The sequence below is a fragment of the Tribolium madens genome, unplaced genomic scaffold (assembly GCF_015345945.1).
Source record: "Tribolium madens isolate multiple individuals breed KSU strain unplaced genomic scaffold, Tmad_KSU_1.1 Scaffold_96;HRSCAF=242;Tcas5.2_LG5, whole genome shotgun sequence".
Lineage (NCBI taxonomy): Eukaryota > Metazoa > Arthropoda > Insecta > Coleoptera > Tenebrionidae > Tribolium > Tribolium madens.
In genome coordinates this window covers 4083803-4101455 of record NW_025401068.1, presented here as the reverse complement: position 1 = coordinate 4101455, position 17653 = coordinate 4083803, and the positions used below count along the sequence as shown (strand labels likewise).

Sequence of the window (17653 nt, the reverse complement as noted above, 5' to 3'; positions counted from 1 at the left end):
AAAAGCTGTTTATAGGGGAATTGCGTTTTGCAGGGTCGTAATTGGTATGCTTCACATATACTTCCTAATAAATATGCAGAGCTTGCGTATGGGGGTGTCTCTGACTCCACCACCTGCTTTCTATATTTTGCAAGTTTGGATCAGTTGACTAACTCCATTTACAGAATAAACACGCCGGTCATATGCAATCATCTGATGGATGACATATTTCATTGCATCCATTAGCATAATCGCAGTGACTTTTTCAATAAACATGAAAAGATGAAATCAGTGTGGACAAGGACTGATTAGATAAATCTGACGTTTTTCGAACAGAGAGATTTGTGTTTACTGATTTAATAAAACTTAATGTTATTAGAGCAGGGTAGTAGTTGTAATTATAATGATAATAACTATTAATGGCTGTTCATTGTTATATTGTTGTACCAGATTTGTAAGAGATACAGTGCAGTTGCAATATAGGCTAATTGGAAAGGACTGAAACAGCAATTGAATTTGCTTAATTATTTATTATAACTTTAAGTTTAGTTTGATTAAAACAATTATTTCCAACAATACGGATTAGGGATTTAATAAGATTTGTCTTGTTTTGTTGGTGCTTAAATTGAATTTTTGCTAATTAAACACAATGTTTCCCATAAAATATTATTGTTGGAGTTAATAAATTCGTATTAATGTCATTGAAATTCATACCAAATAATGAATAAACACGTGTGTATTGAAATTACGTGAAGGCTAAGCTAAATTTCTATTTAGGTATGATGTTTGAAATGCTGTTTATGATTTTGTATAATTAAAAGAAAAATCAGAAAAAAAGATTTTTTTTGTTGAACAATATGGTGAATTGTCTTTGTATACAAGCATGATTTTAAGCTTTAGTTTTATTACTAAATATGCAAATCTTGCTGATGCAATTTCAAGTAAACACTAAACCAGTGGCGCAGCGAGAAGGGGGTTTAGGTAGGTGAATCGAATTTTGTAACTTCAGAAGGTTTACAACTTATTCTTTTTTTATTTTAAAAATTTCGACAAAATTGTACCTCAAATATAATGTTTGTATGCTACACATGTAAGATGTTCTGAGAAATCGATTGGCGGTGAAAAAACTGAAATTCTTGATCGTTTAGAAGTTATAGTTGATTTAATATTTTGAATATTTTTTACTTTATCAGCAATTTTCTCGATAACTATTTAACGTAGGAGAATAATATTTTTTCTCTGTGATAAAAATTAAATTTGCTTTTCAATGGTATCAAACAAAAAGGACTAGCATCAATAATTCCGAAATTATTAATAATAAACCGCTCCGGGTAAAATCGAAAAAATTAAAAACGTCAAAATTATTGCGCTCTTGGATGTCGAGAGATTTATAAAAGTACAGAAACGTTGTGAAAATGTAAAAAATATTTTTTTTCTAATTTGCGTTTATAATACGTTTATTAACGTCTCCAGTAGGAGTCGTTTAGGGCTATCTATAAAAGCACACTGTACTTTAATGAATTTAGGGTTATTTAGTTTTTGGATGCCGCTTCTGACTTGTCACGTAACAAATTTTGCGTTGTTGCTTCGGCAATTTGGCGAATTTCGGGCGGAATGCAAACTAAATTCTGTTTCTCATATTTTATTTATTATTATTGTGTCGTAACACTAATAATTAATAATTTGTAAATTTTATTTTTAATAACAGACGGCAGAAATGACTCAAAAAACCCGTGGGCGCCGAGTGTTACCAACCGATACCAACTAACACAAAAATTCTCTAGGCGACAAATATATAAATTTTTTAATTAAAATAAGAAAAAAGGGGGCGCAAATTAGAAAAAATAGCATAAAATACTCGTTTTATAATGGCATTGGCGCACTCATCCCATAGAAAACTCGCCTACGGCTCGTTTTCTAACTTGGGATTCGTGCGCCAACTCAACCCTTATAAAACTTGTTCTTTAATATACTATTTAAATTTTTTTGTGTAAGTCGTCTGTATGAATATATTGAATTAAAACATGAAGACTATTGGCGCGAACTTTAAAACGTGTGCACATGTTTAAAAATAATAAATATAATAAGAGAGAGAGAGCGCATACGAGCAAATAAGAACGCAAAGCATAATAAGAAAAAGAAAAAGCATAAGATTAAATAAGTGAACAAAGCATAAGTAAGGGAAAACACATGAAAAAACATAAGAGCTTTTTTCTATTTCGGTGTCACAATGAGCATTTTGTGCAACTGTTTTCAGTTGTGTACACAAAATGCCCTTGGTGGCACTGTTTTTAGAAACATTTTATGCTGCATTTTTACTATCACTGACATACTGTGCAATATCGTCTTTTTTGAGATGACGTCCCTGAAATTTTTTACATAGGTAAACCCCCTAAACTCTATCTCTAGCTGCGCCACTGCACTAAACACATAAACGAGTTTTGAGAAAATTTTGGGATTATTCAAATCCCTGTCGGTTGCCTAAAATAACGAGGAAAAGGTTATTTTATTTCAACCCTCGGGCCTTTCCCAATATTAGGGTTGTTTACTTTTGTTCTGCATTACAATGTATTCATATGTTGCTTTTAGTAAATTGTTATTACATTTGCAAACTTGATGTTCATGTTTATTTATTTTAACAATACCATAATTTTTATTACTTTAAATATTATTCATTTCATTTTCCATGCTTTATAAGTTGACTAATTTATTAGAGAACAATATGTTTTGACAAAATCAGACAAATATGTTAGTTGAAACCACAATATTTAATTCTATTAATTAATTACCAACAGGAGTTAAATTTTGTGGTATTTTTAACATTATAAATTGTCAGAAAATACAGCATTTTTATTGCTAATAAGGTGGATACGTACCTACCTTGTTTTATCGTTTTCCAAGAACTTTTCAACATATAGAAGTGGCTATAACTAATTAATGTTAAGCAGTGAAGAAAAACACTAAATAAATTTTACTTGAGTAAAGCCGCAATATTTCTTCGTCATTTTGTTTTAATGAACTCACAAAATAATCAACTTTACGTGCACATTAAATGAAAGCTCAAATGAGTTTTGGAGTAATTATAGTATTTAAAGGAAGTTAAAGTTCATTATTATTTCTTTTCTAATTAAATTTAACGTTGTAATTTTCTATGAAGAAAATTACAGTGAGATCAATATCGACCCAATCTAACTTGCATATGTTTATTTAAGTACGAGAATTTTAATTTGAACAAGTTGGACTTCTTGGAAAGCTGAAATCGATCTTTGATATAATTTTCCAAGGCAAGTAAAATGCGAGACTCTTTTGATATTCAACACATAAACTGGAAAAACTTTTTGTGCATATTGTTTAAACTTTTAGTTATAAATTTAAAAGAGCTGTAATTGAATTTTGTTTGCTGTAATGTTTCGGAAGTGTTTTCCTGAGGGAAATAGCTGCATTAGAACTGCATATGAAAACGGATAATAGTGTTTATGAAGAGCATTTGTGATTAAGTATTATCAAAATTAATAATTTGATTTTACCTGTTTCAGATTTGTTTTTTAAGTGTTTAAATCTGCCTTACAAATTACAAATGTTTAATTTCAAGCTCCAAACCAGTTGTCCACTTCCACTGGTAAGTTCTTGAAATATGCACTACTTGAAGCCCAAGCAATAAAATCTAAAATTTAGTCTTATAAGATATTTGTGAAAATTAAAATTTAGTGTGTACGTGACTACAGAAATCAGTTCTCTCTTAGTAATTCTGCGAAATGGTATTTGAGCTTTTGAAACTTGCTAAAGCCCACAAACTGCCCTCCATCTTTGGTCGAGCATTTGCTCCGCTTATTAGTGCTTAGTTGTTTAAGCCAATGGACGTGTGAAAGATTCATAGTGGCTTTGTTTCAGCAGCGCCGTCATGCCCGCGGCCATTCTGCGGCTGACCAGAAGCTGGGGAAGAGCGACGTGGGGGCCGCTTAAGCGATGAGCCGGTGGCCGAGTCGCTCATGGACCTCCCCACGACGGTGCAGGTGTATTTCAGCGTGGGGCAGCGCCACGAGGCAGCGCTTTTCCGCTCCGACTCGCCCGCGGAACAGATTAAAGGTAACGAAAAGCCATTTTCGCTGTTATAATTAGAAAGTTTCGAAGCCTCCGGCATCGGCAATTTCTCAACATTGTTATTATTAATACGTGTGTAATTTACAAAGAACACGCCCTTTCAAGCGTTCTGTTTACCAGATTCAATGCGGCTTTTACAAGATTTTCCTGCTGAGCAACACGCGCGGCTCATTTATTATTCAGCAGGGACCAAAAAAAAATCTTCGATTCATCTTTAGCTTGCAGGTTTTAATCTTCTTTTTTAGGCCTTTTATATTCGGTTATTTCAGGAAATTATCCTCATAAACGGAAAGTTTGATTAATGAAAACGGGAGGACGAGGTCGCAGGAAAAGTCATCAAGTAGGGACTTTAACCAATTTAGGTATTTTATGATAGACAAAACTCGTAAACACTCACTTTTACAATCCTTTGATTTTATTGTTGTGCGATTTTACCAAAGCAATTTTGATCCTTAGTAATTAGACTTTTTGTCTAAAGTATTTAATTTTTTTAAATTTTAGTTAAAATAATAAAGATACTATTTTAAAAAACGAAAACCCAAAACAATCATAAGTGAGAACGTAAGTATTTAAATATGGGTGTCCAGCAATCGAGGAGGGGGTTTAAAAAGTGGTAGTTTTGATACTTGCATCATTGCAAGTGCATCTCTACAGAATATTTTTTTCTATAGGTATACCACACTTTTTCTATATACCACATATGAATTTAAAGTATAGAACAAAGCATTTTTTTTAAGTAATAATTAATATAAATTAAAGTATCTACTATAAAAAATCTGATCGTATTTTGAGAACGAATTTTTGTTTTGTTTTTGAGTTATGCGATTTTATTTATCAAAATTGCAATGTAAAATTTTTTTTTTCAAAAAATTTAAAATAAAGTTGATAGTTGTAATCCTTAGATCATAACCTCCAGGAGAAAAATGGTTTTTCTAGTGGGTTGCCATTTAAAAAAATTAAAAAATTTTGTAACTTGAAATCAAAAGAAAATTCCGAAAAATTTTATTCTTCTTAAAACCTCACATTTTTATACTACTTTATCATTCATAAATTATTTTTTCCAAAAAATAAATAGTTAAGCAAAAAACGTTTCATTCCATACTTTTTATTCACTTGGTATATTTATTTTCATTAAAATTTTTACCCTTAAGATTATTTACATCAGTAGCACTACACGCTTTTTTGAGCAAAATTAAATACAAAGTTCATAAGAGTTAAAATTTTGACAACATTTCAACATTAGAACTATAGATTTTTTAACAAAAATTTTAGAGAGAAAAACAAAAACAAAATTGTGGTTATGGAGATAAGGTGCTAACAGTTTTCTTACTAATATTTAGACTTGGTAATTTTCTTTAAAAAACAGCCTTTAAGTTGAATTTATTATTATATTTATTTATTATAATATTTTCCCATTTTTCTGTACTCTATGTATTTGTAATATTTTTAGAATTATGTATATTTAAAAAATCAAGACCAGTTAGTTTATTATAAATACTACCTTCCTAATATGCATATTTGTTCTTAATTGTAATCTTGAATTAATTTTTGTGATATTCATGTGTAAATAAGTGATCTAAATATTTCATGTATTAATATTTGTTGCATTAAATTTCAAAACTGTTGATGTTAGTTTAAAAATTTATCGAAATCATAATCTTAGAAGTAAAATTATGACATTTTTTTAATAATATTTAATAAGATTCCGCTTCTCTTGTTACCTCTCTTAAATAACTTTTGGCTGAAGAAAAATATTATGTAAAAACTTAATTAAAACATCCTGCAAAAATCTTCGATTGGATTTGACTAAAACACAAGGATTGATATAGAATGAAAGTTATGAAGATTTTTATAATGACTTTCTCCTTAAAGTTCTTCCAATGTTCGAACAAGAACAAGAGGAATTGGAATTATTATTTAGTAGAAAAATCATATTAACGATAACTCAAAGAAATTGAAATTACGAGTTATTCGGTCCTACTATTAGAAATGTTGTGTGGTTGTATGCAGCAAGAATATTGAATAGGGGGTTGAAATGTAAGTAAAATCGTATCCTTATTCGTTTCAAATTCAATATGTTTGTGCACCATCCGGGAAATAAACTAAAATCTCTTAGTTATTCGTAGCATCCCCTATTTCATCGAGATAATATAAAATATATACAGTTTCCCATTACGTATTGATTTGAAAATATGTATTATTTAGCCATTGGCTAATTCCAGTTTAAACCCTTAATTACCGGTAGCGTTAATTTTACGAGACCTATACTTACACTTACTATAATTTTGGAAATAAATTAAATTATCACTATGTATACCACTACGAGATAATAATAACATGAAGTCTACCCTTTGGACATGCCATGTTATTATGATTTGAGTAACGTATACCTATATTCAAATGGTTGTTACGGTTTCAGCGAAATAACGATTGCTTGTCAATTAAAACAAAGCTTAGGCGAGGCTTTATGCAAGTACTTTGAATGAATATAAATAAGCCTGTCAACTGGTGCGAGATTTTGTTGCAGTTTGTTTTAATTCGATCAAAATTAGCACATCATGTTGGTAAAATCCAGGGACTTCGGAAAATGTTGACACGTGCTGAAAGGCCAAGATTATCGAATAAATTATCCGAACGAACTCATCAGAATTTCAATAGGGTGATTGTTGGCAGACTAGTATAGTGATGTCGAGGCAGAACGATTGTATATTTGCCATTTTTTATTTAATCGAGCGACTTGGAGAAGAGCATGACCGAGCGAGATGGTGTTATAAGAAACATCTGGTGAGCTCTAGCAAGTTGTCACTGCCAGTTGGTGCTGATTTTCGTAGGAAATGTATAACGCAGACTGTATTGTCGTCAAGTATGAATTTATTTCATTTATGATTGAACATTCTGAAAGTTAGATAACACCTAATGATATACAAATACGTTAATACCTAAGTGTTCTCATGAAAATAAAAACTTGAAATTATGAAATTTTCAAGAATTGTAAAACTTTAGTATTTTTTAAATGGATATTGTTTTTATAATATCCGACATAGCACAGAGAGTAATCGGTTATTTTCTATCTCACGCTGTCTCATACAAATTAGTATTATTATATCGATGTCTAACAGCAGTCAATTTCTTAAATTTTTACAGAATTTGTAGGGATTATATAGGTATTATATGTAATAAAATAATAATAATAATAAAGCCTAATTTAATGGTAGTGATAATAACCCTTTAAAGTGACGTTCTCACCAAACTGTAAAAGACGGGCTACTCAAGAGCTTTATTATTTATATCACAATTGGTTTAGAAAGTGGGACTAAGATGATGAAGGACAGATTCTGAGTGTAGATGCTTGTAGAGATTAATTAAATTTTGGGTTATACGAGTACGTCTACAATGAAGCTTGGGTCGATATTAAAAACATTTAAGGTATATTCTTACAAAAATTTTGTCATTTCTTCCATAATAAATAAAAATAAATTTGTGATTGAAAGCAATTTTATCCTTATTGATTTTTTCTAAATGTCAAGATCAAATCACTGTTGCAAAAATAAAACTTAATGCCGTTTCAGGATTAATTATGTCGTTCATAAAACCGTTTTATAGTCCAAAAAGATAGATGCATCAGATGAAACAATAAAGTTTAAATGTCCTAAATCATTTTAGTTTAGAAATTAAATCGATTACAATTCTAAAATGTGGTGTGATTTGTACAGAGAGCAATTTTATTACATAGTAGTTGCAAAATTCAATTGCGTTAATTATCAAAGTTAAAATTTTCGTGAGGAATTTTTCTCTTTGATTGATTTTCTACCACATTACTCTTGAAAGGTTGTTGCTTCAACGAGATAAATTAAACGAAACAGGGCAAAAACCGGGGAAAAAACCTAAATATCTCTCGAAGTAGCCATATTCAATACAGCCCCAATTTATTTTTTGATGAAGAATCACAATGCCCTCGCAATATCATTACCTGTCTACTATATGTAGCACAGAATAAGTTCCTAAAAATAGGGTTATTACGTCGTGTGTCAGCCTTGACCGATGCTCTTGGAATATATCACTCCGGAAATGAAAAGTTCGACGTGCAATTTCTTGTAGAAGCACTGTATTATTTCAACCTCTTGCTCTCTTTCTAGCCCTAAACTTTGAACTCTTGTTAGAGTAACACCCATCTAAGGATTAGCTCGTGAAACTTGAAAGGGTTGTGCTGATCGAATCCTGTCAAGATAGTTGCAAAGTTTCAGTTATTGAATGAAAAAAATCTGCTGGTCGTCTTGCAACCCAATCCTGTGTTAAATGACGGCTCAAATCTGCCGTAACCTCGACAATGGCCAAAGCTTGCACAAAATCTCGACGAAATACTTCAACACAGAGCGGAGACAGCAAGAATCCCCCTGAAAGGGTTCATTCGACCGTCACGACAAAGCTCAAAAGCCGTTTGACGATGTATCGTCCTTACTCACACATTGATGTGGGGATCAGGGTTAGAATGAAACGTCAATAATTTTGTGATTAACAACAGGAGGTTAGCAAAAAGCGGGTAATTTTTGCCATACGAAGCCATATATATGTAAAGCTGGCTGGAAATTAATGAACAGAATTGCGAAGCTATGCTCCTAAAACAAAACATTGTAAATTGGATGGTTTTAACACGTTGAAGCTTTGTGCACAGACATGTTTATTTCTCGCTTTTGTACCTCGGATTTTATTTTCATATTTTAATTTCGCTATTTTTATCATGTTTTCATCAACTTCAAAATTGACTTGACTCATTATTCAAATTTCATCAAAAAGAAATTTTTGTGTAGATTTTGACAATCTTTCGTACAGGAATATTTTTCATCGGTGTTCCAAATTAGAAATTAATTAATCATCGTTTATCAGCACGAATTCTATCGGTAATCGGGTAATCTGATTATTTCATTAGCTGACTTCAGAAGTGATTAATTACAACAACCGCTGATACTACCTTCAACATCAGCTAGAAGTGAAGTATCATCTGGAGGTGAAATTCAGCGATGCGGATTTTCAAATTTGATAAAAAATTAAAATTTTCCTAATTACATATTTAGGGAATCCGCCATTTCACTATGTACTGCGTGAAAGGTCAATAAATTCTTTATTTTTGGTGTTTAACCTTTAAGAAGAGGTTAATTTTTTAGTAGTAAATTTCAACTAATGATCGAAACTCTTACAATAAATACTAAAAGTGATTGGTAAATTACTGACTAGACTGATTACTGACTGTCATTCAGCGATCGTGACCTTTCTGTACTTTTTTATATGTTTTACTGCATATACAATATGTCCCACGTAAGATTTTCTCTGTTATTTGCTAACGAGTTTTTAGGAAATTCAAAATGTAGGCAACTTAAAAGTAGAGACTCAATTAGTATTAATAAAATTATCTCAAGATAATTACTTAGAATTAAGCGGATCTACTACAGTAGAACCCCTCTATAACACGAACTTAAGGGTCCAACGTATTTGTTCGTTATAACCGATTTTCGCTATAAACAGTCATGGATAATAAAAGTTTTTACACATGTACTATGTAAATTATTTATTAAATACGAATATTAAAGAAGTTTAAAACAATATTTAAAAAAAAAACTATAATTTTTGTTTGTTTTCTGTAATGAAGCATTTTATCTTATCAGTTGCAGTTTCCAATTGTACAAGGCTCTTGTCTTTGTTCTTTAAAATTTTTGCCAATATAGAACTTTTATATATAGAAATATAGAACAATATAGAAATTTTTGTCTTGGCAGATTACACTTTGTTTTTGACCACTTTCGATTTTTTTTTATTATTGATATTTTTTCTTTGATAGAAAATGATTTTCTTTTCGAGGATGACATATTGATTGAAAAGTTGTTCAAAACTGAGAAACTGAGAAAAATAAGACCATTAACAGGTAAAAACAACATTTACAAAAAAAATCTAGTACACAATACGTAATGTAGACTCGCATGATTTTTATTTCTTTTAGGAATTCTCGTTATAACCGATCTGCTCCCGAAATTTCTTAGAATTTTTCGCTATTACCGATCTTAGACAAAATAAAAGTTTTGCTATATCCACCTCAATTCCAGAAAAATACTCGCTATAGATGTCAATTTTATATACAGTATTATTATACAAAACGGCAAGGGACCAGACGATTTACTCCTTATAGCCGATTTTTCGCTATAGAGGAGTTTCACTGCATTAAAAAAATGATGATTAGGTTGTTAAAATTTTGTCCTAGTTTTTGAAAGAATTTTAGCAACTTTTGTTATAGGTACTGAACTTGTTAGTCCAATAAATGCAGTTCGTAAATTACGTTTCTTAACTTTTTGATGTTAGAGAAACAAAAAAAGTATAATATCAACGTCATTTTTGCCTGATAGTCAGGGGTGATTCATATTCGATAATGTCTTCTATTTTTTTAACCGCCAATGTTTTTGCATCTTCAGCCCCTTTTTATATAATTTTATTCTTTTTTCTTGTAAGCGGGACCTCTTTCAAGGACAGATTTTTACTTATGGCATTTTTTATTGGTGATTAACAATGTAATATAAATTTTAAGTAACATAGCATTTTTAAAAGACATGTTAAAATTACATTTTAAAGATTAGAGTTGTTTAAGTTATGCGAAACTAATCTCTACTTACTAAATATTCTACATTTTAAATTTCGTTAGAATCCAAAATCCGTTAGCAAATAGTAGAAAGTCTTAGGTGGGACAGCCTGTAGTGTCACACTATTTATTCTATTGCCTATGGTCTTATAAATCTGAGTCTGGTTTATAGATGAGACACTTTGGTATAAAATACGAATAAGTTGTCTATTTTTTTTTTTTATTACTTCCCGTTTATTTCTATAAGATTTTGTCGTTTGTGAATCTACATACTCGCGTGTGGTATTTTTCTTGTTCACTTATTTCAGTTTTGTCATAAATCGCAGGATTTCCTCAGAAATACAAAGATCTTTTGAGTGTTTAAAAAATCAATACTTGTTGCTTATACACGTGTACAATTCTCTACATGCTTCAATTACACGAAGCTGTTAACATAGAAGTCATATTAATTACTACCCATATACTTAACTCCTTTACGTGTTGCGAAATTGATGTCAGTAGTTGTGCAGTAACCGCCTTTGTAGGGTGAAATACAAGATACAAAGACTTCTTCGAATATGCCTATGGGAACCGTCTCCTGTCATAAATTGGTTATTGACACAGGGTTTAATTAATTAGTTATTATGACTTATTTATCTTGTGACTAGTATTCGCCTGCGGTTTTGCTCAAAATCAGGAGCAAAGAATTTGAAGCATCAAACTTTCTTGATTGGTTTAATAAAAATTTTGAAGTAGTAATTATTCAATATTTATACAGTCTTGGGGACATAATGAAACTGTTGGAAGTGGGAAGCTCATTTAGGTCTTCATAAATAAAAGAAATTTTATCGTTTATGAAACTCGAGCTAAATGAAAACCAATAATTTCAAACGACAAAAACGTTTAATGCGTTAACCGAAGCATAATGTAGAAGAGAAGTGAAAAATGAGTTCGTTTGAATATTCATTTACTTATTCACATTAATTTGAGAATGCGAACTGATGGAGAGAAAACGTTAATGCTGAAGCCTTTTCGCAGGTACTCTATTTGCATATAGCCGCCAAACATGAAAACGTTTTCAAAGCTGAAACGTGAAGGAGGAAAATTCCTAAAGGGGGAAAACAATCTTAATCTTTTGTTCACTCCTGAAATTAATAATAGCATCTCAATAACTTTTCAGAAATTAGAACTCCGTTTAATTACGTCTGCCAATTAATACCCTTATAAAGGCCACGTCTTGTATACATTTTTAACGACTAGACTTTGGATTTTCATCATATCCGACAAGGTGAGATTAAAATCAAATTGTAATTTACGATTTTCAATATCTAAAGGTTTATGTTGCAACACTTATTTCGAAGGGAATTTCCATCAACCAAAGGCTACCAGTTTTTCGTATTTTACTGGATGAAAATACATTCAGCTGAAACATTTTCATTAAATTCATGACATATTTCAGAAAATTCTCCATTAAATTAAACTTAAAACGGCAAGTATCATTTTAAAAGTTAGGTAATGTTAGACTAGTTTGAAATAAAAATTTGTTAATACATGGTATGACTTTACAATCGAGTAAATACAATAAAGTTTGCAAAAAAAGGGTTTTTGTCTTTTTATTTTAAGATAAAAATAAATTTACCTTTAGTAACGTTCGGTAGACATATTATTTTAGTATCGATTACAAATTATAATAAAGTTTCTGCTATGTCTTACAACTTTTGATCTTAAATTATTAATTAGTTTGTAGGTATAGCTAGGAGGAAAATATAACCAATATGTTACCAACAAATTTACGACATGTAATGTACGGAAATTACAAGGAAAGTTACTCTTGTGGCAAAAGTTACGTCATGTTTTATAAGTAAGTTCGAACTTGTGTCTAAAAATTTCTAATTGCGTTTTTCAAATTATAAAAAGTGAAAAAAAATTTTTTTAGGGGGAATCAAAATGGCATGGTAAGTGGCGCTCCTCCACCCACCCTTCAAGCCACAGCCACCTTAAGTTGAAAATTTTAAGTAGCACGACGCTACTTGCGATACATCGTTGGAAAGCTTATTACAAGCGCTTTTAAAAAATGTCATACAACAGCCTATTTGGTAAAGTCATTTTTCCAATTATTCAAAAACGAAGACGTTAAATTTTCATTTTTTTATTATATTCGAGGGTGAGTGGAGGTGTGTCACTTATCATGCCATTTTAATTCCCCCTAGGAACCACCAAAACGGTTTTGAGTGATTATTAATAACTTTTTTTCAGTTGAGAGAAATTGTCGATTGCAAGTTTAAAATTGACACAATGTATATGTATAAATTTAGGAAATATTCAATTTTAATCAGAGTAAAACGCAATTAAATGAAACTTGAAATTTTTACGTTACCGGGAATTTCTTACCAATATACGTCAAGTCCTGGCAGTCCCACGTCGCTAGACATCCTGACTTCAAGGACAATGAAAACTCACGCAGAACAATTGATCCTTTTTTCGGTCCACTACAGTTTTGGAAGATTTTCGTGCGTCAGGATCGCACACTCCTTACATACATATATCGATTCGTAGTCCCGAAGGATTTTTCGCTCGAGTGCCATTCTGTCCCGTCTCATCTGCTTCTTACTTTTACTCCACTTTATTTTCCTTCCATTTCCGATCTTACTTTTCCGATACCGCATCGCGCAAAGCTAAGCCCGAGGTGATCGTATTGTACAACTTTCAGATAAATGATGAGAAAATGGGCTGAAATGAAATGTATCGCTTTGAGTGTTCAAGAGAGCATTGTTCGTGATTTGTAGAGGCTTGAACCGAAGTCTGCAGGGCTTATTGGCGATGCTCTCCCCACGGGGAAGCTACAGTTTTTCCCCAGATACTGGCGTCTGTTTAGGATAGTTATTATCGGAATTCTCGCTCCTTGAGAGACCGGAAGTCGCCAAGGGTGGTCTAATAACTTTGATGATTTTTTTATTCCGAAATTCAAACCAAAAATGCAATTCGTTTTTTTAAACTTAAGAAATCGCTCGATTTTCTCTCATTTCTTTCACTATTTCTCCTGAAATGCCGATTTATTTTCACTTATAATTACAGGAGAGTTTTTTTTTCAAGTAAACTTGACATTTTAATGAGAATTTTGTTTTCTGGCAATTTACGGAAAAAAAAACTGCTTCTGAAGCAGTTAAGGTAAACAAAACTCGAAATAAAAATGTCAAGTTTTCTTCGTAAAAAAAAATGTAATTCGGTAAGACAATTTAATGAATACGTAAATCACTAAATTAACAAATAAGGTGTAATAAGGTGTAAAGTTAGGTTCCGTTTTGTCGCTGTACCTAATAGATAGGGCAAACTTTTGTCGCTGTCATAGTGACAAATCCTTATGGGATTTTTAGTATATGAAAAAAATTGTCAGTGAAATCATCATAAATAATCTCCAGTGTTTTCAAAACTTTACAAAAGTTTCCGAGTTTGTATAATATGTATCGAACTGCATGTTTTCTATTCTAAAGCTCTCTATATTGCATTACCTTTTTATCGCATCACTGTCAAAGTTTCAAACAAAAGCATCCAGATTTATGGTTCAGGTAAAAAGTAAATTCATAAATAAAATGTTTGTGGTAAAGTTGAAAAATAAAAAATTGAATACAAAGGAGTTTCAAATAAATATTTTGACAGTTAAGACAAATTATTGAAATTTAGGCAAGAGTTTGGTAGAAAAGAAAACAAAAAGTGGCGCAATATATTCTCCACCTTGAGCTTTCTCCTTTATTAGCATAGCACTATTTTTCAAAAAAATGTTTCAATTTAGAAATAATGCCTTGTATTATTACAGGCAAGAGTAGTTGCCATTATTATAGTATGAATTTAAATAAATAATACTTACAAAATTATCTTTTAATTATTGGGTTTAATGATTAACATGAACATCGCACGAGTGCCCTACTGCCGAGTTTATTAATCACCTACTGACCCTTAAAATTTATGTATACTATACACATAATTTAAATACTCTTAATAAATTCTCAATAACAAATAAGTCTGTTTAAATGTTTCAAAATTAAAATAATGAAAAATTTAATTAGGTAAATTGTATGGTATTGCAAACTATCACTTTTTTAATGTAAAAAAAATGTCAGTACTTTGTTTCAAACATCTTTGACTGTTGTGATTCTTTCGGTTATAGGAATAAAATTCAAAAATAATCTTTAGGTTTAAAAACAAAGTGTTTTAAATTACCTATGTAGGTGAATTTAAGTAATGATGAAGTAAATTATAAGAGTAATATTTATTTCCTCCTAACAACATTTTTGACTAATAATCTGGTATTTTGTTCCCTCGGGAATAAAATAAATGAAATATCGATTTTTGCTATTAAAATAAGCTGGAACTGAATGAATTGAATCTTTTGAGTGTTTTCTTGTCATAAACAAACTGAACTGAACTGAATATTTCGACAAATTATTTGACAAATTTATCATTTCTTTATGTTTGTTTGTATGCATCTCTGGAATAAATAATGCAAATAAATAGTAAATATTGCAAAAGCCCTCGGCTTCCTTCGGTTGCCTCTGGCATTACCGACATTCGGTTTTAAAATAAATAGTTGTTTATTCTATTGATACATAAATAAGTATTATTATGATTCGACGTATGTCTTGTCTCACCTTCAAGTTCAAATTTTTGTTATGCGCGTTTCCAAGTCGAAAAAATTCGGTTAAAAATAAAACATTGTTTTGTATCAATGAATGTATGTGAAGAAGCTTTCATTAGCAACTTGATGTAAACAGTGAATAACGTTTGAACGGTTAAAAGATTTGAAAAAGTGCTTGTAAGTTCATAAACCATGAAATAATGAAATATTTACATTGCACTCATTAGTCAAGCTTTTATTTACAAAAATCACAATCAGATTTTCGTGTCTCTATCATGAAAATCTAGAATCAATTCGGGTGTTCGATATGTTGCAAATGTCGACTGAAGCCAAGTTTTCCTATCGCTTATCTCAACATTTTGATTTGTTTTTATTTCCGTGAATTGAAAACAAACACAATTGTTAGAACAAAATTGGCCTCTTCTATTTTGAATAACACATCGAGATGAAAATTGTAAAAAATGGGTTTGTTTATTGGAATTGACAGTTTCTGTTATGTGCGTATCGTTCTGGTTTCTTTCACAACCCTTCTGGTCGAATTAAACTTTCGACGAATAATAACGAAACTTAATAAAGTGGTTAATACAAAATTGATGGCTGTCGTCGTGTATAAAACCTGGGATGGATGTTGATGATGGTGACGGCGTTAGTGCTAATCCAGTTAGCGGCGTATTATCACACCATCACAAAGTTGACTATTTAATTAGGCCCGTCTATATTGCATACACCTAGTATATGGTACATACAATGGGGGTGTGTGTAATGTCTTTGGGGCTATTATGCCGTTCGAGGACTTTCATCCCTTAATTATCTGGTTGACCGTCGAACTTTCCTCAGCTATCGATTGACCGGAACGACGATATTGTCAACGCCGCCACTTAATCCCGTCTCTAAATAATGTCCCAATTGTTAAGGGACGTTTAGTCGCTTAATCCATTACAGACGTCCTCGTGGTCTTACCTTCAAATTGCCGTTTGCTGCTATCAGAATTCCAAAGCTGTCTCCCTAATTTATCGACACTTAAGACTATCACGAGTAAAATCATCAGCCCAAGTTTACCTATAAATCACGAGACCCCGACACCTCCCACTTTGCATTCACATCTCATTTACGTTTACAAAGGAATTTACATGACTTCGCTTAATTATACCCGAGGGAATTTGGATACCTGACTTTTGGCAATTATTTTTTTCACAATATGTACAAAGAATGGAGGCTTTATTTATTTCGTGGTTTATCTTAAAGACGGCGAATTTCGCGCAATATTGCCAAGGAAATATTTCCGCCGTAATCCACTAATCTTGATTCACTGGTCGGGTACGGTTTATTAAACCTTCGGAAAAATGTCCAACTAATCTATTTAAAAGTTTTCGAAAAAAAATCTTGTGAAAACTTTCATCTTGCTTGTCTTGCAATTAGAAATAAATTAAATTAACGATAGGGCACAAACTCTGCAATTTTTTAAAATAAAGTCATCAACTCATCAATGTCTTTCATTAAAATTTCCTAATTGTACAACATGTCCAAAACAAAGCTTTTTAATTAAACTTTTTCTTATTACTGATCAAAAAACTTTTATATGTTAGAATGCTATAGGTTGTAAAAAAGTAAGAAACCTCTTGCAAATCTGGTTCTCTCTGGTCTTAATAACACGTTTATTATTAATAACAATATTGTTTATAGAAATTAAAATGTTCAAAGTAAGAAATTGCAAATTTTGACTAAAATATGTATGAATTCGTATTTTCTGTTTTATTAAAAGAATTCCTACGAGAATCAGTCTCATTTTAAGAAATTTCGTTAAAACAAAGGCATCAATCAGGGTCTAAATGTGTTAATTCGACAAGTTTTTTTCGATTTGACTTTATTTTTATGTTTTAATGTTGAATGTTAAATATTGATGATTCTACAATAATTACTTTTTTCTTTCAAAGCAATGTTACAAAATTGAGCTAAGGTTTTCATTTTTCAAAAGTTATAGTTTTTTCAATGTAGGTACGTACAGTCGAACAAAATGAAAATGACGCCTCAATAAACCGACCCTTCTAAGCGCAAACAGGCAGGGTCGTAAATTATCAGATTGCAAACTTGACGTAGTTTCAAGATAAATTCCTTTAGGAGCCGGTTTACAGAAAACGAAATGAAAATTTAAATCAGAATTTAACTAATTCGAATTAAGTTGCCATTTATTTTGCATTGACAAAGGTCAAGTTAAATGAAAATGTAATTTTTTTAATGAAAAATTTAACAAGCAAACCATTTCTTGAAGAAAATTATGCATTAATTAAACATTGACGAAAAAACAAATCATTATTTTATAATTTTTTTTAACTGTTTTT

General features: G+C 31.1%; 1 protein-coding gene across 5 annotated transcripts in view; it reads left to right on the top strand.

Moving 5' to 3' along the window:
• The window catches only part of LOC123013004 (high affinity cGMP-specific 3',5'-cyclic phosphodiesterase 9A), a 76241-nt gene that overhangs the window by 40933 nt on the left and 17655 nt on the right, over positions 1 to 17653 (top strand). For 2 of the 5 annotated variants that reach the window (XM_044411283.1, XM_044411280.1), the window contains one exon: positions 3874 to 4065. In XM_044411283.1, coding sequence (XP_044267218.1) covers positions 3969 to 4065 — 97 coding nt within the window. In that variant the 5' untranslated portion in view covers positions 3874 to 3968. Of the gene's footprint in view, positions 1 to 3856; positions 4066 to 17653 lie in introns of all 5 variants that reach the window. The other 3 variants (XM_044411284.1, XM_044411282.1, XM_044411281.1) reach the window with 2 other exon arrangements.